The sequence below is a fragment of the Taudactylus pleione genome, unplaced genomic scaffold, assembly GCF_031769625.1.
Source record: "Taudactylus pleione unplaced genomic scaffold, aTauple2 ptg000019l, whole genome shotgun sequence".
Lineage (NCBI taxonomy): Eukaryota > Metazoa > Chordata > Amphibia > Anura > Myobatrachidae > Taudactylus > Taudactylus pleione.
Window position 1 is genome coordinate 14,912,147 of NW_028284421.1, and position 25,175 is coordinate 14,937,321.

Here is a 25,175-nt window from a genome sequence, read left to right on the forward strand (position 1 = left end):
CACCCACACTGCGCCCCCTAATGTCACCCACACTGTGCTCCCTGTCCCTTATCTCACCCACACTGTGCCCACTAAGGTCACCCACACTGTGCTCCCCGTCCCTTATCTCACCCACACTGTGCCCGCTAAGGTCACCCACACTGTGCTCCCCATCCCTTATCTCACCCACACTGTGCCCCCTAATGTCACCCACACTGTGCTCCCCGTCCCTTATCTCACCCACACTGTGCTCCCCGTCCCTTATCTCACCCACACTGTGCCCACTAAGGTCACCCACACTGTGCTCCCCGTCCCTTATCTCACCCACACCATGCTCCCCCTTCCCTCATCTCACCCACACTGTGCCCCCTAATGTCACCCCCACCATGCTCCCCGTCCCTTATCTCACCCACACTGTGCCCCCTAATCTCACCCACACTGTGCTCTCCCTTCCCTCTTCTCACCCACACTGTGCCCCCTAATGTCACCCCCACCGTGCTTCCCGTCCCTTATCTCACCCACACCGTGCTCCCCCTTCCCTCTTCTAACCCACACCGTGCTCCCCCTTCCCTCTTCTCACCCATACTGTGCCCCCTAATGTCACCCCCACCATGCTCCCCGTCCCTTATCTCACCCACACTGTGCCCCCTAATCTCACCCATACTGTGCTCCCCGTCCCTTATCTCACCCACACCGTGCTCTCCCTTCCCTCTTCTCACCCACACTGTGCCCCCTAATGTCACCCCCACCGTGCTTCCCGTCCCTTATCTCACCCACACCGTGCTCCCCCTTCCCTCTTCTCACCCACACCGTGCTCCCCCTTCCCTCTTCTCACCCATACTGTGCCCCCTAATGTCACCCCCACAGTGTTCCCCGTCCCTTATCTCACCCACACCGTGCTCCTCCTTCCCTCATCTCACCCACACTGTGCCCTCCAATGTCACCCACACTATGCTCCCCATCCCTTATCTCTCCCACACCGTCCGCCCCTTCCCTCATCTCACCCACACTGTGTCCCCTAATGTCACCCACACTGTGCTCCCCGTCCCTTATCTCACCCACACTGTGCTCCCCGTCCCTTATCTCACCCACACTGTGCCCGCTAATGTCACCCACACTGTGCTCCCCCTTCCCTTATCTCACCCACACTGTGCTCCCCTTCCCTCATCTCACCCACACTGTGCCCCCTAATGTCACCCACACTTGGTGCTCCCCGTCCCTTATTTCACCCACACTATGTCCTCTAAGGTCACCAACACTGTGCTCCCCGTCCCTTATCTCACCCACACTGCGCTCCCCGTCCTTTATCTCACCCACACCGTGCTCCCCCTTCCCTCATCTCACCCACACTGCGCCCCCTAATGTCACCCACACTGTGCTCCCCGTCCCTTATCTCACCCACACTGCGCTCCCCGTCCCTTATCTCACCCACACTGTGCCCGCTAAGGTCACCCACACTGTGCTCCCCGTCCCTTATCTCACCCACACTGTGCCCGCTAAGGTCACCCACACTGTGCTCCCCGTCCCTTATCTCACCCACACTGTGTCCCCTAATGTCACCCACACTGTGCTCCCCGTCCCTTATCTCACCCACACTGTGCTCCCCGTCCCTTATCTCACCCACACTGTGCCCGCTAAGGTCACCCACACTGTGCTCCCCGTCCCTTATCTCACCCACACCATGCTCCCCCTTCCCTCATCTCACCAACACTGTGCCCCCTAATGTCACCCACACTGTGCTTCCCGTCCCTAATCTCACCCACACTGTGCCCTCCAATGTCACCCACACTGTGCTCCCTGTCCCTTATCTCGCCCACACCATCCACCCTTTCCCTCATCTCACCCACACTGTGCCCTCCAATGTCACCCACACTGTGCTCCCTGTCCCTTATCTCACCCACACCATCCACCCCTTCCCTCATCTCACCCACACTGTGCTCCCCATACCTTATCTCACCCACACTGTGCTCCCCATACCTTATCTCACCCACACCGGGCACCCCTTCCCTCATCTCACCCACACTGTGCCCCCTCATGTCAACCACACTGTGCTCCCCGTTCCCTCATATCACCCAGACTATGCCTCCTCATCTCGCCCACACTGTGCTCCCTGATGATACCCACACTGTACCCCCTCCTCTCACCCATACTGTGCCCCCTCCTCTCACCCACACTGTGCCCCACCTCCAACACTTACCTATTACAACACTGGACAGTCCTGCTCCCTGGCAGCTCCTCTGCTGTGCTGCTGTCATCATGCCTGAGTCCTGACGCTGGTCGGGGTCCCTGGAGAAGCTGAACACACTGCACTGACTGGGGAGGGGGCGGAGCTTCCTGATGACTCATTGGCTCTCAGCCAGTGATCAGGGGAGACTGAAGCAGACAACTCAGCTCACTTCAGACTCCTCAGATCACTGGCTTAATTATCTGAGGAGTCATCAGGCAGCCGGGCCCCGCCCCCACCCCAGTGCTGCTCACAGTGCTCAGCCTCTGCTCTGACAGCTGCTCTGCTAATGCTGGCCCAAGGCCAGGTCCTGCGCATGTGCGCAGCGTCTGGCTGCAGATTGCTGGCGGCACCTTGTCCACCTGCCCAGCCAGGCAGCCTCAGTGGTGGGCGGCCGCAGCGTGTTGTGAGGAGCGGGCCCCGGCCGGAACTGTGACACTTTTTTTCAAAGGGATTTGTGTGCCGGCTGCAGTGTAAATAAGCGGAGCAGGAGGGCGGCCAGCACACACTTTTACAGTACAGTAGCAGGGGGGAAGGAGCGGGCCCCCTGAGTGTCCGGGCACGGGACTCCAGTCCCAGCAGTCCCCCCCTGATGGCGGCCCTGGGAGCTATATGTGCCCCAGATTCCTGACTTCTGTTTGGTGGACAGAAACCCCCTTGACGTCACGTTGTGCCGGCTCACAAGAAAAACTATTGCGGCGTGGACAGAAACTAATTGAAAACATTTATTGTCAAAGCAGCTTTGAGAGGCTGATTTAAGGTGTATCAGATGTTAGACTCATTCTCTCACTACCTGGGGAACAGGCAACAGGCCTGTTGAGAGACACTGTGATTACTGACTGTAAGTACTGTGCTAATACTGCTGTTTTGTGAGAGGGACGCTAGGTCCTTTCACTTTGAGATAGGGAATCATTTTGTTTAGTTGAGCTAGGCTTTTCTTTTATGTTTTATTTATCTTTGTTTTATTTATCATTATGCTGCAAATAAAACTAGTTGCGAATACTTATATCAAGGCCTTGGACTGGTGTGCTATTTGGCTGCTGTATGAAAGTGCACCTGTCTACCTCAGGAGACGGCATCCTTACCCTGATCTTGCAACAGTAGTTAAACCAAAGGATGGCTGTGACACCTGTTTTGTGCATTTGCTTATGCCCAAGCACAACCAAGCTGCTTCCAGAAAAAAAACATGAAAATTAGTCCAAAACCTTACACTATAATCTCTCTCTCTCCCTAGTAGAGTTTAAAGTGCTCTACTTAGCTGTTGATTGTATGTGATTATAGACATTTTGGAAGCTAAAGACAACTAAAATGTTCTACAGCCATTTATTTTGCCAAGACATTAGACGTTCTGCTGTGTAAAAGTTAAAAGGACAATGCATCTAAAGACCAAAGTGAACTAAGGCACTTATGTCTGGCAACATGATTTTATTATTTATGTCTAACACAAATATAGTATGTGAGATGTAAAGGTCAGGTAAGGTAGGTGAACTTGAAGGAAGTCACCTATGACTGGCATGTTGATAGCAGAGTGTTTATGCACTCATCCCCTTAACACAAATACCCCAATAAATACATAATATAGAAAGTGTATAAAATGGCCACAGTCTTTATTGCACAACAATGATTTCTATTGTTATGCTGTCATTCTTTTATATGTAGTTAGTCTTCCCTTGAAAGGTCAAGTGTCGCCTAAAAGAAAATTGTCACTTATTTTCCCAAAATCCTGGCTATGCTTAGTGAACAATGGGGCTGATTCAGAGACCTACAATTTTGTCAACTTTGCGCAGGCGTATGACCCATACTGTGCATGTGCAGTACAGGTCTGCGATCCCACACACAGAGCGTCGGGAGGGGGCGGCCTAGGCCTCCGTATCCCCAAACAGAGGCGTGTTGCTGCAGTTGGGGGGGGGGGGTTGGCCAGGATCTCCGTCGGCTGATAGAGATTTCCTGGCCTCTTTTGTGCATCTGTGTCAGTCGGCTAGAGTGACCCCATGGTCACTCTACTGACCGAGGATCCCGCATATGATTAGATGCTGCGCCCATTGACGCAGCTCGGATCAGTAATGCATGCAGGAGTCGTGATGCCTCTTGCCGCATTAGCATAATAGTGCTATCGCAGCTGCTAACATGTTAGCAGCTGTGATAGCATCTCCATCTGAGGCAAAATCACACCCAATGTGATTATTTCAAGGATGCAGAGATCCGGAAATATTTGCTAGTGCTCCTGCCTATACTATATGTCCTGTTTTTCCTCTTGTCAGTTATGCAATTGCTTAATATATAATAGTTCCTGCAATAAGAAGGCAATTAATAAATTATTAATTTATAGCAGCAAACCTATGATTTCCAGGCAACCTATTTTAAGCCTCCCCATTGCATTATGATTTTTCTCTCAAGCACAAGACATGGCAATATGTCATGGTGGGCTTTTATTCAATTACCTGAGTACAGCTTCCTGTGGCTGTGTGTGATGTATCTCCAACACTAGCTGATATCTGCTTACAACCTATGGAGGTGTATGCATATATGATTGTGTGTATGTGTGCAGTGCAGTGCAGTGTGATTGAATCACACCCAGTAGCTAAGTCCACTGCAGTTTAAAACAATACGCAACCCACAAACACACTAAAGATACAAACTCATGTTACCTAATTAACTGTACATCCATTCCTTTCATTCCCAACAGCTACTACGTCCGATCGTTCCTTTAAAAATCATGTGCATGACGTTGGGATTTAGTCGCATGCCTATGTAACATCTTTGGAACAGTTTAACATGATACTATAGATTCATCCTTTACACCAGACCAATTCTTCTATGGAAGAAACTGAAGACTGCCACATACAGATAGAACTAGAATAGTATTTCTCATACTTGCCGACTTTGAAGTGCCCTGCTCTGGTTGAATCCTGGAGAAGAGATGCAGCTGACCGCTTTGGTGGCAGGGCCAGGCAGTGGCGTCACAAGGGGGGTGTGGGGGGTGCGGGCCACACCTGGGTGTCACCCGCCAAGGGTGAATTAAGTGTAGCACTCTGCTCCTGTCACAGTGAGAGAGCCTGCAGTGCCCGCACCTCCGGCAACCCCACCACTCCATAGAGATTAATGTTCCGGGGCCCAGATTTGGGCCGTGAGGCCACGCCCCTTTCTGAAGCCACATCCCCTTTTTGGGGCACGGGCGGCTTCACCGCGCACAAGGCACCCCTCCCCGCACCAGGTGTCACTGCGGGGAGGGACACCACTGGGGCCAGGCTTTCACATCATTAGACCCCTCTCCATCATGACAAAATGCTGGGATTTGCGGCTCTGTGGGTAGGCAGCGGGGTTAAAATTATGTGATTTGCATAATTTCAAAACTGCCCCCTCCAAATCTGCGATTCCTGGTAATTATATCACCATCCTGCCCACTTCGCTAGCTTACAGGGTTGCGGGGGACTACATGAAAATTAGGGAGTCTCCCGTACTTTTCGGGAGAGTAGGATAGTATTATATTTCTGTTCACATCTGATAGAAAAGATAGGAAAATGATAATTGTCTTAAATTATGGACATTAGTTCATTTGAAAGAGTAGTACTAAGGGGTCTATTAAACATCACTAATGGCCATGTTACACATGCAGAATGCTAGTTTCCATATGTCTTTAATAACTAATAGTTTTTAAAGTTTGCCTGCAGGAAACTACATCATCTTCAGATGGCGTTAGTTCCTGGAGTACACCTCCTTCCTATAGGAAGGAGGTCCAGGTTATGAAGAGGGATCCCTCCGCCCCATGAACACTGTGGGGTCTATTTACTAAGCTGTGTTAGGAGATAAAGTGAACGATGATAAGGTACCAGCCAATCAGCTCCTAACTGCCATGTCACAGGCTGTGCTTGAAAAAAGGCAGTTAGGAGCAGATTGGCTGGTACCTTATCACCGTTCACTTTAGCTCCTAACACAGCTTAGTAAATAGGCCCCTGTGTGTCCTCCAATTTGATTTAATTAAGTAACTGTTGTTTCTTAAATTAAAACAATATTGATAACTTGTATCATGCATTAGAATTTAGTTTATAACGTGCTACTGTACTGCCCATCCATTCAACATTAAGCTGACAAATAAATTTTTTCCTTGTTTAATAAAAACATGGTGAGAAATCGGCAAAGAACATAGAATATACATAATTAAGAAGGTCAAAAAGTCTCTTGACGGAAAGAATAATAATCAGGTTTCGGAAGGAAATTCACACTTCCTTGCACTGCTTGTCTGGCAAATAGTACAGCTATAGATTGCTGGCCAGAAAACCAAGTTGCAAGGGAAATGTGCAGTCATTCATGGTTTCTCAATGAATGGGTCTTTCATGAGTTTTGCTGAAGAGGAACTAGCATGAGTGGGTAGCAACAGGGAAATAATAACAGGTTCTACTGTAGCACATAAAATGCCACCTTCTCAGTAGAGGCACCTGGCCACAGCAAAAAAGTTGAATTGTTACTTAGTAAATAGAACTTTGAAAAAAAACAAATTAAATCAGCGTATAGCTTAATCTCCCAGCTGCTTGTGGTCCATCGGTAATGTAAAATTTAGGTCACAGTTCCGCCTTAAAGACACTTGGAGGTCATGCATAGGCATCATAGATGGACAATGATAGGATAACAAAATTCAAAAACATAATGGCAGGTTAATTGGCCTCTGGAGAAATGGACCCATAGGTTGTGTGGTAAGGAGTTTAGAATGTAAGCACCACTGGAGCAGGTGCATACACATGTGTCTTCATACACTGTGGCTTCAGTCTCACCAAAAAGCCCTCTTTGCGCTCCAGGTACCGGGCGAATCGCCGTGCCGAGTAACTTTTTCGCTGAAATTGTGCGTCTTATTCGCATAAATAAACCGACTGGACACAACTAACTACTTTGCTACATTGCGCTGATCAGCTTCATGTGTGAAGTTTGTACATTTGTGTGTGAATTGGTTTGAATCTTGTACAAGGTGTTACGATACAGCGGCCGGGGATTTTTCTTACGCCAAGTTCCGTTGTGCATCATCTGTGACTTTGTACTTGTTTAAAACTAATTATTGTGCATTTAAAATTGCATCCTAGCATCTCTAATACACTCTGAGGGGTGTTTCTCTGCATCTGCAATGCGAATAAGACGCAAAATTTTACAAAAAATACAGTTCACTCCACCTCTGTGAGTGACTCATTCGGGCCAGGATTCTCAAGTATTCAAGTGTGATTTGGCCCTAGAAACACAACATTGATGCTGATCGATTTTGAATTGAATAAAATCGACCTTTAGTAAATATACCCCACAGTTAGGCTTAAAGGGCCTGATTCAGATCTGGGAATAGAGTAAGAAAGAGCAAGTAACTGTGTATCTGGGTACAAGGGGGGAAGATGTAAAATGTGCAGAGAGATTTAGATGTGAGACCGGTGTGTTCAAACTAGGGGTGAGCGGGTTCGGATTTCTGAAATCCAACCCCCCCCCGAGCCCCCCCGATCCGAGGCCGATCCGAGTCAGGCTTGACTTTTCCCGCCTGACTCGGATCTGAAATCGAGGCAAAACGTCATCATCCCGCCTTCCGGATCTCGCTGGTTTTGGATCCTATATAAGGTACCCGCGTCGGCGCCATTTTCTCACTCGGCTGTGGACAGTGAAGAGGGAGGGTGGGAGTTAGGGCTGGCTGGGCTGTGTAGTGTAGTGTAGTGTAGTGCAGAGTAGTGTTGTGCTGCGCTGTGCTGCTGTTGTCCATAGGGGCTGTGTCCACTACTTCAAAGTCCATAGAGGCTGGCTGGACTGTGTTGTGCAGTCAGTTGTCCATAGGGGCTGTGTCCACTCCAAAGTCCTGTGCAGTGTCCCAGTCCTAAAGGGGTGCTGTAGTGTTGTCCAGGGGGTGCTCTGTCTGTCAGGGGTGCTCCCCCCAAGTGCTAAAAAAAATTATTTTTTTTCTGTGTTTGTGAATTGTGTGCGCAGTAGCCGCACGTGCATCAACAAAGTAGTGCCAAGCGTGCGCCTGTGTCATAAGTAAAGGGCCGGCTGGCTTGACCGTTAAAGGGTGCTGTAACCCCCAAAGTACACTCCAAACCAAATAAAAAAATATTTTCTGTGTTTGTGAATTGTGTGCGCAGTAGCCGCACGTGCATCAACAAAGTAGTGCCAAGCGTGCGCCTGTGTCATAAGTAAAGGGCCGGCTGGCTTGACCGTTAAAGGGTGCTGTAACCCCCAAAGTACACTCCAAACCAAATAAAAAAATATTTTCTGTGTTTGTGAATTGTGTGCGCAGTAGCCGCACGTGCATCAACAAAGTAGTGCCAAGCGTGCGCCTGTGTCATAAGTAAAGGGCCGTCTGGCTTGACCGTTAAAGGGTGCTGTAACCCCCAAAGTACACTCCAAACCAAATAAAAAAATATTTTCTGTGTTTGTGAATTGTGTGCGCAGTAGCCGCACGTGCATCAACAAAGTAGTGCCAAGCGTGCGCCTGTGTCATAAGTAAAGGGCCGGCTGGCTTGACCGTTAAAGGGTGCTGTAACCCCCAAAGTACGCTCCAAACCAAATAAAAAAATATTTTCTGTGTTTGTGAATTCTGTGCGCAGTAGCCGCACGTGCATCAACAAAGTAGTGCCAAGCGTGCGCCTGTGTCATAAGTAAAGGGCCGGCTGGCTTGACCGTTAAAGGGTGCTGTAACCCCCAAAGTACACTCCAAACCAAATAAAAAAATATTTTCCGTGTTTGTGAATTGTGTGTGCAGTAGCCGCACGTGCATCAACAAAGTAGTGCCAAGCGTGCGCCTGTGTCATAAGTAAACGGCCGGCTGGCTTGACCGTTAAAGGGTGCTGTAACCCCCAAAGTACACTCCAAACCAAATAAAAAAATATTTTCTGTGTTTGTGAATTGTGTGCGCAGTAGCCGCACGTGCATCAACACAGTAGTGCCAAGCGTGCTCCTGTGTCATTAGTAAAGGGCCGGCTGGCTTGACCGTTAAAGGGTGCTGTAACCCCCAAAGTACACTCCAAACCAAATAAAAAAATATTTTCTGTGTTTGTGAATTGTGTGCGCAGTAGCCGCACGTGCATCAACAAAGGAGCAGCGCCAAGCGTGCGCCTGTGTCCCATAAGTAATGAGCCGGCTGGCTCATTTCTTAAAGGGTGGTGTAACCCACAAAGTGCACTACTCTCCAGCAAAAATAAAAAAATATTTTCTGTGTTTGTGCGCTCCTTAGCCGCACGTATATATCAAATCGATATAACATAAATGGAGGACCAAACTTTCTCCGATAAAAATAAAATAGAGAAAGATCAAGAACCACTTCCTCCTAGTGCTGAAGCTGCTGCCACTAGTCATGACATAGACGATAACATGCCATCAACGTCGTCTGCCAAGGCCGATGCCCAATGTCATAGTAGAAACCACATACAATCCCAAATGACAAAGTTCAGGAAAATGACCTTAAAAAAAACATTTAAATCATCTGAAGAGAAACTTAAACTTGCCAATATGCCATTTATGACACGGAGTGGCAAGGAACGGCTAAGGTCTTTCCCTATGTTCATGACTAGTGGTTCAGCTTCACATGACGATGGAAGCCCTCCTCCCACTAAAAAAATCAAACGAGTTAAGCTGGCAAAAGCACAGCGAAGAACTGTGCGTTTTAAGAAGATATCACAAATCCCCAAGGAGAGTCCAAGTGTGGTGGTGGTTGCGATGCCTGACCTTCCCAGCACTGGACGGGAAGAGGTAGCTCTTTCCACCATTTGCACGCCCCCTGCAAGTGCTGAAAGGAGCACCCACAGTCCACTTGCTGATATGCAAATTGAAGATGTCACTGTTGAAGTACAACAGGATGAGGATACTGGTGTAGCTGGCGCTGAGGAGGAAGTTGGCGAGGAGGATTCTGATGGTGATGTGGTTTGTTTAAATCAGGCTCCGGGGGAGACAGTTGTTGTCCGTGGGATGAAAAAGCCCATCACGGTCATGCCTGGGCAGAAGACCAAACATTCCACCTCTTTGGTCTGGCAATATTTCTATCCAAATCCGGACAACAACTGTCTTGCCATATGTACCATATGTAAAGGTGAAATAAGTAGGGGTAGGGACATTAACCACCTAGGAACATCCTCCCTTATATGGCACCTGCAGCGCGTTCATAAAAAGTTACTGTCAAGTTCAGAAACTTTGGCTAAGACCGTAAGCAGTCCAGGGACACCTAAATCCCGTTGTCCTGTTGTATCCAAGCGCCTGCAAACCACACCGTCAACTCCCTCCTCGTCAATTTCCTCCTTAGTCAGGATCGGAAGTAGTCCTGCAGGCCATGTCACTTGCATGACTGACTCTCCTATCCGGGATTCCTCCGGAGGATCCTGCATTGCTACGCCTCCTGCTGCCGCTGCTGCTGTTGCTGCTGCTGGGAGTCGTTCATCATCCCAGAGAGGAAGTAGGAACACCACTACTTTTACTAAACAATTGACCCTCCAACAGTCCTTAGCGAGGCGGATGAAGTACGACAGCAGTCATCCTGAAGCAAAACATATAACTGAGGCCTTGACTGCTATGTTGGTGTTAGACGTGCGTCCGGTATCCGCCATTAGTGCAGTGGGATTTAGACAATTGATGGAGGTAGTGTTTCCCCGGTTCCAAATCCTGTCTAGATTCCACTTCACTAGGCAGGCGATACCGAGACTGTACAGAAACGTCAGAAAAAGTGTAATCAGTGTCCTGAAAAATGCCGTTGTACCCAATGTCCACTTAACCACGGACATGTGGACAAGTGGAACAGGGCAGACTAAGGACTATATGACTGTGACAGCCCACTGGGTAGATGTATCACCTTACGCAGCAACAGCAGCAGCGTCACCAGTAGCAGCATCTCAGAAACGCCAGCTCGTTCCAAGGCAGGCTACGCTGTGTATCACCAGTTTCATTATGGGGTTCACGTCTGAGACACAGGGAACCCCAAAAGAATCCAGCCAAGGACCATCCCCAGGGCATCACACGAATAATGGAAAAAAGGGTGAAAGTGAAGGGTAAAGTATAGTTGTGTAAAGATAAATCAATAAGTGTTAATGGTAAGGGGTTAAAATGACATAAATAATAGACAAACAAATAGAAAGGTGATAAAAAAATATCTATGTGAATTAAGTGGTGATGCCCTGAAAAAAGGCCCAGCCAGAGCAAGCCTGGGGGCCCCACACCCAAACGCTCACCCCAAAATAATTGTTGCTACCTAATAGTAGCACCCACTCTGGGTCATATAATTACAAATTAATGTACTGCATAATAACAGTACATGTATAAGCTGAGAGCAGACTCACCTAGAAGGTACCCCAGAAACCTCCTAATGGCACTATTCAGACCAACACATCCTCCCAATGCTGGCTCCTTTCATGCCTCACAGAACTACAAACAAAAAGTATGGTGGTCGCTCACATCAACTTAATGACATTGCACAGGTGCTCGTAAAGGGTGGGGTTTACACTGAGCTACAGAAAAAAAAAAGGGATTTTCCCTCCAGCACACTGCAGCAAAAACAAAAATACTTGAATCCTACATGATAATAGAAATTCAGAGGTATTGGTTTACATACATTTGCTATTAGGTAGTGGGTGCTACTATTAGGTAGCAACAATTATTTTGGGGTGAGCGTTTGGGTGTGGGGCCCCCAGGCTTGCTCTGGCTGGGCCTTTTTTCAGGGCATCACCACTTAATTCACATAGATATTTTTTTATCACCTTTCTATTTGTTTGTCTATTATTTATGTCATTTTAACCCCTTACCATTAACACTTATTGATTTATCTTTACACAACTATACTTTACCCTTCACTTTCACCCTTTTTTCCATTATTCGTGTGATGCCCTGGGGATGGTCCTTGGCTGGATTCTTTTGGGGTTCCCTGCGTCTCAGACGTGAACCCCATAATGTTAGGGACGCTGGTATAGAGGAGCCTTGACGTTTGGCCCAGCGCTTATTCATATATTTGCAAATGTATGTAAACCAATACCTCTGAATTTCTATTATCATGAAGGATTCAAGTATTTTTGTTTTTGCTGCAGTGTGCTGGAGGGAAAATCCCTTTTTTTTTTTTCTGTAGCTCAGTGTAAACCCCACCCTTTACGAGCACCTGTGCAATGTCATTAAGTTGATGTGAGCGACCACCATACTTTTTGTTTATCACCGGTTTCAGTAAGAGGCACACCGCCGACAACCTCTTAGAGAAACTGAGGGAAATCATCGCCCAGTGGCTTACCCCACTTAGACTCTCCTGGGGATTTGTGATATCTGACAACGCCACCAATATTGTGCGGGCATTACATCTGGGCAAATTCCAGCACGTCCCATGTTTTGCTCACACAATAAACTTGGTGGTGCAGAATTTTCTGAAAAGCGACAGGGGTGTGCAGGAGACGCTTTGGGTGGCCCGAAAAATATGTGGCCACTTTCGCATTCAGCGACTGCGTGCCCTAGACTGGAGCGCCAGCAAACACTCTTGAACCTGCCCCGCTATCACCTGAAGCAAGAGGTTGTGACACGGTGGAACTCAACCCTCTATATGCTTCAGAGGATGGAGGAGCAGCAAAAGGCCATTCAAGCCTATACATCCACCTATGACATAGGCAAAGGAGGCGGTATGCACCTGACTGAAGCACAGTGGAGAATGATTTCCGTGTTGTGCAAGGTTCTCCAGCCCTTCGAACTTGCCACACGTGAAGTCAGTTCAGACACTGCCAGCTTGAGTCAGGTCATTCCCCTCATCAGGCTTTTGCAGAAGCAGCTGGAGAAAGTGAAGGAGGAGCTAAGACGGAGCGATTCCGCTCGGCATGTGGGACTTGTGGATGAAGCCCTTCATTCGCTTTGCCAGGATTCCAGGGTGGTCAATCTGTTGAAATCAGACCACTACATTTTGGCCACCGTGCTCGATCCTAGGTTTAAAGCCTATGTGGTGTCTCTCTTTCCAGCCGACACAAGCCTGCAGAGGTGCAAAGACCTGCTGGTGAACACACTGTCAGCTGAAGCGGAACGTGACACGTCAACAGCTCCTTCTTCATTTTCTCCCGCATCTGGGGCTGCCAGGAAAAAACTTAGGTATGCTAAGCAACCCACTGGCGGTGATGCAGGGCAGGCAGGACCAAGTTTGGACATCTGGTCCGGACTGAAGGACCTGGCAACAATTTCTGACATGTCTACTGTCACTACATATGATACTGTCACCATTGACAGAATGGTGGAGGATTACATCGGTGACAGCATCCAAGTAGGCATGTCAGACAGTCCATACCTGTACTGGCAGGAAAAAGAGGCAATTTGGAGGCCCCTGTACAAACTGGCTTTATTTTACCTGAGTTGCCCCCCCTCCAGTGTGTACTCCGAAAGAGTGTTTAGTGCAGCCGGGAACCTTGTCAGCGAAAGGCGTAGGAGGTTGCTTCCACAAAATGTGGAGAAGATGATGTTCATCAAAATAAATTATCAACTCTTCCAGGGAGACCAGCCTCCAGAACGTACAGAGGGACCTGTGGTGGTGGATTCCAGTGGGGACGAGTTAATACTCTTTGAGGATGAGGATGTACACAACACTGAAGAGGGTGAGGAATCGGTGGATGAGGAGGATGAGGACGACATCTTGCCTCCGTAGAGCCAGTTTGTGCAGGGACAAATTAATTGCCAGCTTGTTTTGTGGGGGCCCAAACGAACCAATCATTTCAGCCACAGTCGCGTGGCAGACCCTGGCACTGAAATGATTGCTTTGTTAAAGTGTGCATGTCCTATTTATACAACATAAGGGTGGGTGGGAGGGCCCAAGGACAATTCTATCTTGCACCTCTTTTTTTTCTTTGCATTATGTACAGTTTGGGGCCTAGTTTTTCAAACTGCCATCCTGTCTGCTACTGCAGTAACACTCCTAGATGGGTCACGTGTTTATGCCGCCCACTCGTGTCGCTTAGCATAGTCATCCAGCTACCTCGGTGCAACCTTTTGGACATAAAAACACTATTGTGAGGTGTGAGGTGTTCAGAATAGACTGGAAATTAGTGGAAATTAAGGTTATTGAGGTTAATAATAGCATAGGAGCAGAAAAACCAACACATTCTGTGATTTTAGCTGTTTTTATGCTTTTTTTCAAAAAAATACAGATCCAAAACCCAAAACCCAGAACCCAAAACACGGAAGGGTGGTTTTGGCAAAACCAATCCAGATCCAAAACACGAAGAAAGATCCAGATCCAAAACCAAAACACAAAACACGAAAAGTGGCCGGTGCACACCCCTAGTTCAAACGGATATCTCAGTTGCAGTGCAGAAATAAAGCTGCTCAGTATTTATGAGCTACATGCAGAAGCAGCCGGTAGTTTCCCTGTATGTAACAAATAATCTATTTGCACCCCTTGTATTGTAATGTGGTTTGTGCACGTCCACAGTTACTTGCTGTTATTTTGCTTTACTCACAGCTCAGAAACAGATCTAGTATTTGTATGTTCTCCTGATGTTTGCATCTAACAGTATATAATAAAACTTAGATGAGTTATGTTTTGGTAAATGAGAACGTTCTGGCTCTGATTCGGAAGTAAGTGGAAAGGTGGGCCATCTTGTGGCTATCTGCATATTGTGCATGCTCCAAAGAAGGAAATGGGCGTCTGTGCTGGAACAGGTATATGCACACGGTGAAGTTCATTAGTATGTACCATGTTATCCTTCCGTCGACGTAGCACACTGTCTGTAAAATGGGCATTTCTGGGTGGTAACTGGGCAGCGACCATGTTAATGCAAAAAACTGTTCTGTCTCCTGGGAGTCTCATGAGCGTGTATGCGGCTTTCTTGTTCGATCATAGCGTGCAGATAGAAATTAGATACCTCTTTCAGACGGATCTATTGCACCTATCATGGGGTGGGTTGAAGTCCAGATAGATGCAGCTGTGGGCGTAAAACTGTGAGTAGGACAGGTTTCCACATGCAGACGCACAGATTGTTAGTATACCCAGATTGTTAGTATACACAGGTGGATTCACACATTGCCATAAGGAAGTAAGTAGGCTACCACGGTCTCGGAAGCATCCGACTCAGGCCCTAAGTTTCACAAAATCCCCACTTTCCTGTAATGCCCTCACATATGCATAAATAACCCCAATTACAACATAGGAAAGATAGGTCACGCGCTGCTGCTATGTGATGAATGTACTTGATTGATCCACACAGAAAACTTCTCTGAATCACAGAACATTTAATACACACATAATAAAATTGACATATTAACATACATAATATCTCTATGTGGAGAATAAAATTCAACAAAATTATTGCAATTACTGTGACAGCTCTTTGTAGCTGGACTATATGTATCTATATTAAGATACAGTTGGATTCAATTGCTCATCGCTCAATGTATCAACTGTGTTTGGTATCCAATAAATTAATCTAAGCTTCAGTGTTTAGGCTGACATTTATAATCCACCAAAGTTCATTTTATTTAGACAAAAAACTTGTTGAGTTAGGCACTATAAATCCACCAAGATGACTCTTCCCACAGTAAGATGATAGGTAGTAACAATCCCCCTTCAATTGGGTATCCAAGAAATATACACGTGGGTCTGTGTTTGGCTGGGATCAGTGGTGCACCAGAACTATTTGTGTAAATTGATATACAGTGCTGTGTAATAGGTAGAATCACTGGGATATTGTCCACACAGTGACAACTTGTTGGCAAAGATCACTTTTTACTAGTGGGGCAAGGCGGCGGCTATAAACAAGGCACGTACCTGACCAGTCTGGCAGCGGTCTCGTGTCCTCGCCGGTGATACAAGTAGCTACTGTGCATACTCCATAGGTTCCTACAGGGAGGCACAAGGTCCCTAACCAAGATGGCCACCAAACGTATTACTGCGCATGTGCTGCACTATCTTAGAAGATGGACATCATCCACTTAGCTTCAGAGAGACCTGAGGCTACCGCCACTCCACACTGCCAGAGAGCTGCTACCACTGCTAGAGAGCCTGCTACTACCACTTGCATCCTGTTAAGCTACCCAGATACAGTCACTGGATGGTGACCTGTATACTCCATTGAAGCTCGGCTCCATGCAACAAGTGCTATGTATGCATACAGTAACTGTGACTACGGCTATACAATCACATCGCTATTAAATAAATCACCCCACTGTCTAAGTACTGGGCTGTTTGTTGTCTCAGGGTATCCGCTGGTGTGTACACTCAGTCTGCCATAACACTGCTATCTGTACACATATATTTATCATTACCCCTAGCTGGGACAGTGGCTTACGTATTAGCGGAACCCAAAATCTGTACTGTCATTGCTTATAGTAACGGCGATAGTGTACAATACCAGGTTAGCGCACATGCACAACCTCAGGGAACTGGAGGAAGTGTTGGGATCTTCATGGATCCGACTTAGCATTCCTGAACGCTTTTCACAGTAATGCAGGGGATAGCTATAATATCTCCTGCTCTATAGACTTTATAAATAGCCTTGTAAATTGATTAAGTGATGATCATGCAGAACTGATATTTCCGCATAATTGCCAGGGCTGAGGGGCTTGATAAATAGTCGCTTTAATAAAATGTCTTTAAAGTTTTCTGATTTTTAAATCCATTTAGTTTGTTAATTTCTCCTCCCATGGCCCTCACTCTGCTCCCCTATTTCCACTTTACTGCACTTGCTCTCTGATCACAGTGGGTGCAGGCAATGTATAGCCAGTATTTATGCATGGGGTGAAACCAGTGGCGCCGCCGCTGGCAAGGGCAGCATATCTGGAAGCTGCCGTTATAGAAGAAACGTCCCTCGGCAATGTAGCTTCCTGCTCTATGAGTCTCAGCATCTCCTCTCTGCGTCTGATCATATCTCCTCCTTTTCAGGCATATTCACATTTCAAAATACAGTCATAGTTGGGACCTGTCACTTCCTGCTTTGCAGTCAGACAGCTTACCAATGAACAAGGGAAGATTGTGAATTCTAACTATATCAAGCTACTTCACATTCTTATTGATCTAAAATACAGTCATATCTAGAGTTTGAACTTAGGAGCTCATTCAGACCCAGACGCTAAGTTGCGCTCTCACACACCTAAAAGGGGTCAGGTATGCAGATGCCGCGATCGCAGTATCTGGCGTAAGGATGCCCTCTATGTCTTAGAGAGTGATGGCAGAGAGAACGCATGCTGGTATAAAGATGCCCACTTACCTCACTTAACACACGTCATCTCCAGGAAGTGTATGAACAATTGGAACCTCGAGAGCCATCGGAGCTGCACGCAGCGCTTGAGGTAGACCTTACCCCGCTGCAAGCTATGCTATCACTGTGGGCTGAAAAACAACCAAGTGACGTGTACAATGACGCAACTTTGCTAATTATGCACATCCATAAAACTCGCAGCACCACTCCCCCTGTTACCACCCACAAATGGCACAATCTGTCACTCAAAGTAGCATCCAGTCTGTGTACTACGAGCGCACGATTGCCGGATTCAGTGACTGGTTCGCGCATGCGTATTTTGACACAGGTGCAAACGTGCAAAAATTGCCCATAGCGTGCGTCTGGAGCTTAGTGAACGGGTCTGAATCAGGCCCTTAGCATCTTATGCTTTGCAATCAGTCACATTTCCAATGGAGCCACCTGCTACTACAGTGAAAGCCTGTGAATTCTACCTACAGTATATCAAGCTTCTTCACATTCTCCATAATCTAAAATACAGTCATACCTGATTCATACTGGAATGGAAAGGAATGTTTCTAGAGTCACGAGAAACAGTGGCGTGTCATGTTGACATGCCCCCATTTTTGGAGATCACACACAGTTAGGGGGGCACCATTTTTCATCTTGCACTGGGCACCAAATACTCTAGTTACACCTCTGGGTGAAACCATAGTTTTTTTAACGATAACTATAAGGTGCCAATCCAAGTGTAAGTAGCTGATGATAAAAATTAATTAGGATTCTTGTTAGGAACCAAGGAGGTTACTAGACAGAGCGGTCTTACTCCTAAAACATTGTGTATACTTTTGCTAACAATTCCTCAGTCATCTGGTACCCAATTATCTAAAAGCTTCTTTGAGGTGGCAATACTTCAGGTTTGAGGCATTTGAGGTGTGTAGGGGGCTTAAACTAAGACAACAAGTGAACAAAGAAATGGTGTGAGGTGGCGCTTATCAGACACAAGGCAATAAGGATTATTAACCTATTTTAATCACAATTACAATATCACAATAAAATGCAAACATATCCTAAAAAAAAGACCATTCACATGTACATATTAAATATCCAAACAGTAAAATGAATCTCAGCAGGGGCCTAACAGATGGCCTATATAACCTGATTCCACACGGTACTAAACAAATATGTGCCTGTGTTGTTTCAAATAATTGAAAGTTGATATTTATGTAGCCACAATGATTCTATAATGTAGCAAACAATGTTGCAGTAAAGTCAATACGTTACTGTTTAAAGTTCAAGTGACACACTTCTAAAAGATCCTTTTTATAGAATGTCCTGAGTGGATTTCATATACTCACAATCCTGGATTAGTATAATGTGGGGAATGATCCATCTCCTCACTAATTAGGCTGTATGTGTGAGTGAGCTGAAGAGTCCAGATCATCCGTATGCACCAGGCAAACTGTGCCGCTCTCTGTCAGGAGACCCAGAGTATTCCAGCAGCTGCCCAGCGTCTTCAACAAAGTAATGAGAGCAGGGTCCGTATTCGCAATAAATTGCAGTGGAACAACAATGTTCTTAATACAGCGACTGGGTATTCTATCTCAGGTAAAGCAGCTTGCACCCTCTAATAATGGCTTCCATAATAATAGTAATCAGGTGAGGGTCAAACAGAGCAGAGGAGTCCCAAGTCTGGCACTTGTATTCTCACCCTCAAATTGAATGTCCGCACTTTCTGTGGTTTAAATCCAAGGTGCAATAAGAAATAGGTTGATTCTCAGGTCCAGTGAGTATATCTTAGACAAACTCCTTCTGTATCCTTAACATGTTTCTCCTTACATGGAGGCTGTCTCAAAAAGGCAAAGGACAACAAGTTAGTATGATACTACTCATAATGCATTTAGGAATCATCTTACTGTAAATGCAGCTCTTCAAGTAAGGGTTCTACTTATTGAAAGTGAATACTTTAAAGTCAAAGGAGAACTCAGGGCCTGATTCAGAGCCACTCGTAAGCGGCCGCTCGTTCACTCCGAGCGATGTTCGCACAACTGCGCATGCATATGGGTTGTAATGCGCATGCGCCAACCATTCATTGCGGTCGGAAATTGTGTGCTCGCAAAATAGCGAATGCCTGCTAATTTGAGTGACAGGATGAGGCGTTTGTGGGTAGTAACAGGGGAAGGTGCTTGAAAACGGGGAGTGGTGATCCGAACGCAGGCGTGCCAAAAGGTCAAAACGGGCGTTTTAAGAGTGTGCATAATTAACAAAGCAGTGTCATCGACCACGTCACTTGGTTGTTTCTTAGCCTGAACTGTTCGCATGATTGCAGTAGGAAAATCCAACCACAAGCACTGCGAGCAGTTCAGATGCCTTTCGATGTACTCAATTAATCAAATAAATAGCGGAGATGACGTATGATGCGTGCGGCCAGGGGGCGTCTTTACAAAATAGTGAGCGCATATTTCGTTCTCTCGCTCAGACATAGAGGCGTCAACAGACCGCAAAGAGCGAGCATCAATTTAAATAGCCGGCCCCTTTTTCTGAACGAGCAAGCGCAAATAGCGTCCGGCTCTGAATCAGGCCCTCAGTCCAATGCTGTAAACTTAATTGTTCAAGGAGTAAATAAACAAAACTAAAGAATACTTTCCTTGGATTCATCATTCTAGGAGTCTGATGTCCTCCCCTAAGGCTCTCTAACATACCCACGCAGTGTTCCTCCATAAGCTTACCACGTTGTCCCCACCCCCTTATATGTCCTAGAATTGCAAACAAAAAAAGTTCACTAAGGGCATCGCATCAATACTAACTTAACCTGCAGAGGGGTAAGAGGAGTGTTGTGGGGCTGTTACAGTCATGTGAGCTCTGTAGATCCAGCAAATGACACATCCAAGGTAAGTGTGCCTTTTTCTGTATTGCCTCCTTCAACTCCATCAACAATTTTTAGTCCTCTGAGCAGATATCTTTTACGTTAAGGAGTGAGTGACGATGGTATGAATTATTGGTATGAAAAGGAGAAGCAGATGATCGGATGCTATTGTTTTTTGGAGTTCTGTGAAATGCAATGGTGTGTTTGGAGACTGGTTATGAGGTTAGTAGAGGGGTGTGGGTGACTTCAGATGTTTTGCAAAAAGCCTTACAGTAATATATTGATTTTTGTTCACAGGCTGTTTTATATAAATAAAATGCAAATAGATGCTGGTAGAAGTGTTTCATACCTGAATTTATTTTGCTTTAGTTGTAGTTATGTTTAAAGTAAACCCTTATTTGTTCCTGTTTGTATTGTATCTGTAACAGTAGTAAAACAAAATTTGCTTGTGGGTAAATCAAAAAAATGGCAATTATAGCAAGGTGATTTCTGAACACAGTAAATTGTGGGAGAATAGTGCACATGCTTTCTTTTACTCACACAGCTGTCTTTTTTTCATATAGTTGTGCCAGTGTGGCACATGCATAGTTTAGTGCAGGGGTAGGCAACCTGTGACACACCAAATGCATACCCTCCAACTATACCATTTTAGCCGGTACAGTACCATTTTTTAATGGTCTGTACCGGCAAACAGGGCTGTACCATTTTGTACCTGGTTGGTACACTCACCAGATTCCTTAAGCAGTGCTGCTGGGACACAGGACTCCACAGTGCTGCTGAGTGACAGCCGGATCTTCTCCGACCTCCGTGCTTCTCTGCCCTGACCGTCGTCAGAGCCGGTATACAGAAAATGCAGTATATTACTGCAAGTTCTATACCAGCCAGCGCCCGATACCTCCAGCCCCCATGGACACGCCCCTTTATCCGTGACCACGCCCCTTTATCTGCGGTCAAGCTACCCATGTACCAGGTTCTTACTGGGAAATGTTGGAGGGTATGCAAATGCTGTGGAACTACACATACCAGCCTAGGGCATGTTACAAGGATGTGCAGTTCCACAGCACACATGCCGATATTCTGGCTGCCCCTTCCGGAAGGGGGCAGCCAGATCGGCAAAATCGGGGGGCGTGGCCGGTGCTTGTGGGCAGAACTGGGGGCGTGGCCACTGGTTCACGTTATTTTGGTCCCGATAATCCCGGCATTGTGAGCCTTCCCGGGAGGTCGGGAGCGGCACACGATTTTCAGGAGGCTCCCGATCAAATCGGGAGGGTAGGCAAGTATGGTCTAGGACTGCCTACCCCTGGTTTAGTGTGTTAAGAAAGCAACTGTGATGGGGGATGAGCGCAGAATTGCTTATCGGCATGGGAAGAGCTGGCTAGCCTAGAATAGATTGGAACTTTCTTTGCTAAATGCTGGTAAGCTGCTTTAATGCGTCTGATTTTATATCATACTTGCCTACTTTTTTATCTGCTCTCTGGGATAAGCCAATATAACACAAACATATTGCTTCTTATATGTAGCTTGAAGTACTCAGTAGTGAACATGTTGACATGGTGTTGTATCTCATAAGAGCACAGGAAGAACAGTCCCCCGAGGGACCACATATCTTATTCTGAACTCCAGCTAAAGGCCAATTCAAAACTAATGACTGCTTACTGCTTATGTTACTGTCAGTTGTGTGCATGTTTAAAAGCATCCAGCTTACAATGTTAGAAAACGTGTTTATGTATTCAAATTATTCTGTTTAAAAAATCTAATGCTGGGCATATATACACTGTCAGATTGGATGTGCAAAACAAAGTTGATTTCCACTGAGGTAGCAGTGATGGAATAGTTATAGGAATGGTCCAAACTGATGTTTGTACAGTCTGTGGGAGTGGACCTGCATTTCTCTGACAGTTTATAATTACACAAAATACCAAGCAAATTGTCTATTTTCTTAGGTGTATGGCACCGGGTTTGGGCAAACAAGAATGTGCTGCACGTTGGCAATCTTTCATAATCATAAATGACCTTTTCCAGTTAGACGTCCTGACCTTATAATGATGACATTTCTGTCATTTTTGTGTTTTTATTAGAGTGTCATAGAACATGTGCCAAATGCTCTGGCCCACAGCCAACAGACTGCATTCAGTGCCAAAACCAACTTACACTGGACCAGGAAAGTGGGATGTGTGGGGTAAAAGGAGATGCCAACTGTCCCCCAAAGACTTTTCTAGAAGATGACTTATTCACGTGCAGTTCTTGTGATCAGACATGTGAATTATGTGATGGTCCTTCGCATGGGAATTGCCTTACCTGCTCTGTGCCTTTCTACCTACACAGTAAGTACCTGATAGAATGCTGCAAATACTGTACATGTAATTTTATGATTTACACCTTGTAATTAGGCTGTTCTCCTACAGGGACTTCATGGCTCCAATCTTGTTTTTGCATGTCAGGTTAATGCAAAATTGGGCTCAATTAATTCTTCCCTAATTCACACAACTCAGCTAGTGCAAAGAGTTCAAGGTGTTGACAGGGCCTTCAAATCCCCCAGATCTCAATCTGATTCAGCATCTGTGGGATGTGCTGGGAAAACAAGTCAGAGCCATGGAAGGATCTACCACTAACGTCTTGGTGCCAGATACCACAGGACACCTTTAGAGGTCTTGTGCAGTCCATGCCTCAACAGGGCACAGTTGTTTTGGTAGCATGAGGGGGACCTACACAATTTTTAACAGGTGGTTTTAATGTTATGGCTGATGGTTGTATATTGTGTGAACATTTCAAACATGCTGAAATTGTAAAAATCAACATTATTGTTTCTACATTTTAATAGTCATTGTATACTATTAAGCCCGACGCTGAGGAGAGTTGACACAGGAGTGGCTGGACAGCAAAGCAGAGTGATATGTGAGGTTACAGGGCCTGATTCAGAGCCGGATGCTATTTGCGCTCACTCGTTCAGAAAAAGGGGCCGGCTATTGAAATTGAGCGCTCGCTCTTTGCGGTCTGTTGATGCCTATATGTTGAGCGAACGAAACATGCGCTCGCTATTTTGTAAAGACGCTCCCTGGCCGCTCGTATCCTATGTCATCTCCGCTATTTATTTGATTAATCGAGTACATCGAAAGGCGTCTGAACTGCTTGCAGTGCTTGTGGTAGGATTTTCCTACCGCAATCATGCGAACAGTTCAGGCTAAGAAACAACCAAGTGACGTGGTCGATGACGCTGCTTTGTTAATTATGCACACCATTAAAACGCCCGTTTTGACCGTTTGGCACGCCTGCGTTCGGATCACCACTCCCCGTTTTCAATTTTTGTTTGGCCCACGGCCCAAAGTGCACTCGGCAGCAGTGGCCATCGAGTTGTGCAAACCATCGATGGTTCACCATAGATAGTTATTGTACCATCGATGGTTATCACTGATGACACAATCGATGGTGACCATTAAATACAAAACCACAGATGGCCATCCCTATCCTGTGGCTGGGCATGCACAGCAGCTCCCCCTTGGCCTTCTGTATGCTTGCCATGAACAGTATATACAATTTTTTTATTTTGTTTTTATATAGGGCTTTTATATTGTCATGCAGGCGATATGGAATTAAACATGTTTTTGTTTTACAGTAAATAATATATAATGTCATTATTTTTAATAAACCATGTATAATCAGTTAAAAATATTATTGTGGAAATATATGCAAAACTGGTAAAAGTTATATGATTTGTAGGTCCACACAGCAGTGCAGTGTACAACAGTGCAGCCTGCTGGCTCCAGCTAAGTACAGCAATATAATGTATGCATTTAGACATTTATCTGTTATACCAAGAAAGGGGAAGGGGAAAATAAACAAAACACATTTAGGGGTCAGATCAATGAAAAGCAAGTTATTGCACTGCAATTTCCATTTTTGCAATTAAATTTTCAAATTGGCATTACTGTACATCTTCCCAGCAAATTCCCATTTTTTTGTGCAAAGGTAGAGAAAGCCTTTATTTAAAATTAAAAATGTCAGGACACTGTGCAGAACCCCTTGGAACGCCATTCACCATAAATAAGAATGCACTTTGACGGATTTAAATAGCGTATTTTGGCAAATTGCACTTTGAAGGATTTAAATTGTGTATTTTGGCAAATAAAGACATGCCATCTTTCAGGTGTGTTTCTCTAAAAAGCTCAAAAATAACAACAATGATGTTGGACATACACTGTATGTGGAGGTGATGTATTGATGGGAGAGGGTTTTTGCACTTACTGATGGGAGATAAAAAATGTTTTTCTCCCCAACATTTGACAAAATTATTTAAAAATACTGAAAAATCATATACTGTATCACTAATATTCACACATCCTCTGCTGCTTCAGATACGACTCACACAATAGTGGTTCAGGGAGGGAAGAGCAGTGATCCATTCTGCTTGGTGGATGAAGGGAATAAATAAAGCAGGCAATGATGATCTTCCTTCTCTAAGCACCCAAGCTCTAACTGTGAGGAGTTTGCATGTGTTTCCTCCTGGTACTCTGGTTTCCTCCTACAGTTCAAAAAATACTGGTAGGTTAAACAGATTGTGGCAAAAAAGAAAAGATTAACACGTGAGAGAGTGTACATGTGGGGCGGGATGCATGATGTATCGCATTTGGGATGGGATGCATCCCTCCACCCTTTGCATGCATGCTGACATTAATTACGCCATTATGCATGAAGAAAATCACAAAGGACAATTCTCTTGGTAAGAGCGGTCCTTTGCGAATGAGGGACTTCCAGGTCTATGACCCAGAAGTATCTCTGGCGTCCTTCTGCGCATGCGCAGGAGGACACACGTCAAGGGGGTGCTGGAGGGATCCAATCTGATCCCTCTTAGAGGGTAGGCCTCAAAGAGAAGTCCATAGGCTTCAATTGGGCAACGCCATCTGAAGATGGCATTGCCCACCTCATCAGAGCCCCGGATTATATCACATTCGGGCATTTTCGGGGGTTTCACCACATTATTGAC

General features: G+C 45.9%; 1 protein-coding gene across 2 annotated transcripts in view; it reads left to right on the forward strand.

The window, feature by feature from the left end:
- Positions 1-25,175, forward strand: part of LOC148540344 (proprotein convertase subtilisin/kexin type 5-like) — a 150,511-nt gene that overhangs the window by 71,675 nt on the left and 53,661 nt on the right. For both annotated transcript variants that reach the window (XM_088443472.1, XM_088443473.1), the window contains one exon: positions 22,273-22,518. In XM_088443472.1, coding sequence (XP_088299598.1) covers positions 22,273-22,518 — 246 coding nt within the window. The remainder of the gene's footprint in view (positions 1-22,272; positions 22,519-25,175) is intronic.